At 32.9% G+C, this 3,681-nt stretch overlaps 1 protein-coding gene across 1 annotated transcript in view; it reads right to left on the bottom strand.

Annotated features, from left to right (window-relative positions):
* The window catches only part of LOC110035548, a gene marked incomplete at its 5' end in the record, with an annotated part of 36,862 nt that overhangs the window by 19,895 nt on the left and 13,286 nt on the right, over window positions 1-3,681 (bottom strand). The window contains 1 exon segment of the mRNA XM_020739790.1: window positions 3,403-3,505. Coding sequence (XP_020595449.1) covers window positions 3,403-3,505 — 103 coding nt within the window.

Raw genomic sequence — 3,681 nt, 5'->3', positions numbered from 1 at the left:
TAAACGAGCCGAACACGAACAACAGTTTGTTTGCTTGTGTTCGGCTCAAAATGGCTCAAAAAAAATTATATAACTTTTTATATAACAATATATTACATATATTATTTATATAATAATATATTATATATATTTATGTCTTAGTTTAAATCATAACACCTCATGTGATAATGTGGTTAGTGTCTTTTTTTTGTATAAATTTAATCCAGGTTCGAATCTCACACTTTACATCTATTTTTTTCAATTTTAGTTTAACGAGCCAATTTCGAGCCGAACATGAACACACTGTTCATGAGCCGATTTCGAACACGAGCCGATTTCGAACACGAGCTATTTCGAACGAGCCAAACACGAGCCAAGCCTGAGCTCGCTCAAGCTCGGCTCGTTTACAACCCTACTTGTATGTGTCTCTCAATCTAAATTATATATTAAATTTATGGCTTAAAATATGTGCAAGTCTTTAAAGTTCATAAAACTCTTTAAGATATTCAAACATGTGAAATTTAAAACCTACATTTGCTCCACCGAAATTAAAAATGTATTTTAAATTGAATCGTCTAAGAATGTTGAGTTGGTTAAAATAAAATCTTTTCACTTAAATCGATCATGTTTTTAAAAAGTAAAAAAAAAAATTTTAAAGGATATGCACCTATTTTAAAATTATAAAATCTCTATGATAGAAATCAAACTCGAGACAATTAAGTTATGGAAGCTCTCAAATGGGCAGCCTTGTTTATAGAACAAGGTTTTAAATCTCACCCAACTAGTTTGATACCCTACTAATAAAAACTGGAGTTAACAAGTCTAATAAGTTTCAATAATTTTCAAAATACAAATATAATAATTTGCAAGTTCAAATCACCTAGTCCAATACTCCTTATTAGAGTCTATAGGATTAATATGCTAAATATATCAAAATTGATCAATTTTAAATGAATTCAAATAAAAATGCTTTAAACATCCAAATCACTGATGATGGTCATGTTGATTGAATATTTCAACTGACGAGTTCAATTTTTAAAATCAAGATTTTCAAAATAATTAACTAAAAAAATTAAAGCAAATCACATTCACACTCCGCAAGTTTGTCGGGGGCGACAAACTTTTGATTGAATTCAGCTCACAAAAAAAAAGCTAATATCACATTGAGTGTATCATTATATTCATACTCAAAGTAATTTCATGTTAGCAAGGACATGACTGAAGTCCTTTGTCCGCGTGATATTTCTCAAAAGTTCTATAAAATAACAGTTACAGCCAGAGCCCGTTGACCAATGGTCGCCGCCAAAAGACACCATTATATTATGATCATGGCCGCAACCGGTAAATTTATCTCTTTAGACAAAAATTTACTGACCAGTGTTCGCCGCCAAAAGACACCATTATATTATGGTCATGGTCGCAACCGGTAATTTTATCTCCTTAGACAAAAATTTTCCCCGGATCTATAAGGATCTCTTTGACAAAGCAACTCATGATTGCTGACAAAAATACTTCAGTCAAGTTGAGTACACTACCTCTAACTAAGTAGATTGTGAACCACGACAACCTGGAACAACGAAACCATGGGACCATTATCGAGTTCATCATCATTTCCTCCACCATCTACTTTAAGGTTAAGTAATAAATTTTACAATTTAAATTGCATGTTTGCTACTACTATATGTTAAATATTCAACTCTAAAAGACTAGTATTAATCGAAAATGCTCTCCTGGTATTAAAAGGCATAACTAACCAAAGAGACAGGTGCCTATGTGAAACCTCGAACCCCAAATCAAAAAGTCCAAGTAAAATGAGGGTGAAATCTCTGAGCAGTGTCTTATCTACAATCCAATCTTCTTTCTAAAATTATGATCCTCAAAGTTCTCTGAAAAACAAACCCAAAAAATAGATTTCGGGGCATCAAAATTTTTGAATCCCAAAGTGGCAATGACTTAAAAGATGGGGCTAAAGAAGCATGAGACTAGTGTCGACAATGAAGCCATGCTTGTCGATACAAAGAATGGTAAGGAATATCACAAGGTGCCATAATGACAACATATGACAAAACGAATGAGTTGACACGAGGAGGGACAAAGCAGGACTCGTGATGCAAAAAATGTATGTGCAGGCTCGAGTGTAAAAGATGTTGGTGAGCAATATTATCATCTAAGAGGACAGGTAATAATTAGGTGAAGAATTAAAAGTATAGATGGCAGCGAAGGCTTATTCATGGAGATTTTATTTGATTTTAGACTTTTAACTGTGATACCAAATTGAAGTAGTCAAAGAATGAAGATCAAGAGTAGAAGGAAAACCAAAATTATTCTATTGAAAACTAACTTGATGAAAAGAATCTCATATTTAAAACCCTTCTTTAATAATTTCTCAAACAACACTTCAATTTTTTCCTTGGTCCTCAAATTTAGCAAAGTGGCAAAGACTTCATTATATTCGCCTCTAATATAACTAACTTGATGAAAATACCTAGATCTCTTATCAATTTCCTTACATATTTTACATTACATCATTTTTCTCCTTTCTTAGTAGCATACTAACATGCCTATCATATAAATAATAAAAAGTTACAGCTTTTGATAATTTAAAAGAGTCATATCCCTCATATAGACGTCCAAAGATTACCCATCTTCTCATGAAAAATTTGCTAAAATCATTAATACAAATCTTGTTCTCATGGAATTACATGACCTTTCGTTTGACAGACATATTTCAAGGGTATTCTAAAATTACATTCAATCATCTCATTAGAGAGTTTACTGTAGAACAAGAATCATGAGCCAATGAGATCAGCATGCTTAATATATGCACTCATATCTCAGTGAAAATAGATTGAATGATGTCCAAAACAGAGTGCTAAATTAGCAATTTACCTCTAGTGGTCTTTTTGAATCGTCCAAACCAGTAAATGCATTTGTGCATTATCTATTTGATTAAACCTAGAGATTTAAGAGATAAATGCCGGCCTTAAATTTTAGCCATATGCACGTACTGCATTGATCTTGTTTCAAATGAAAGAACATCGTGCAGTCAGTGATTAAAAAATAGACATTTTCAAGTTTCAATCGTTTCTTCTTCACAATTTATTTATTGATTATTACTTTTCAAAGGACATCCAAAACTTTGAATGACAATCTTGCACCCTCCACCACCTGTCAAACCAGCAATGCACCTAGCAGCCCACGAGTCCAGTTGGTATCTTGTTTTTTAAAGCAACAACGACCAAAACTATTAGAATAAGTTTTACATGGGCCTTCTCAATACGTACCGGCAAGCCTAGTGTTGTGCACACCTAGATGCTGCCAAGTACTAGGGAATTAACATGCTGAAATAATACTTACTGAATTATTACCAAAATATCAAAGAAGAGAAAAGGGACAATAAAAATAAACAATGCGTAGCTTTACCTGTCAAGACATAATTCAAACCTTCAGCGGTAGAAGTATCTGCTGTTTCAGCAATTCGATTAAGATCTTTCTGCAATGAACGAGCCATGCCCAATAAGCCAACCTGAGTAAATCGACCAAATGAGAAAGATTTTGGACTACTGACATAAAATAAGAGAAAATGTGATCAAGAAACAAATCAACAAATTTATAAGTATTCCAAAGCCGGTTTTCCTTCTTCCATTGTTGGATAATGTACAAATAAAGCTTGCAAATCTAAGAACACGGAACAACCTATAC

The sequence above is a fragment of the Phalaenopsis equestris genome, unplaced genomic scaffold (genome assembly GCF_001263595.1).
Source record: "Phalaenopsis equestris unplaced genomic scaffold, ASM126359v1 Scaffold198083, whole genome shotgun sequence".
Taxonomy (NCBI): domain Eukaryota; kingdom Viridiplantae; phylum Streptophyta; class Magnoliopsida; order Asparagales; family Orchidaceae; genus Phalaenopsis; species Phalaenopsis equestris.
This window is presented reverse-complemented; position numbering and strand designations above follow the sequence as displayed.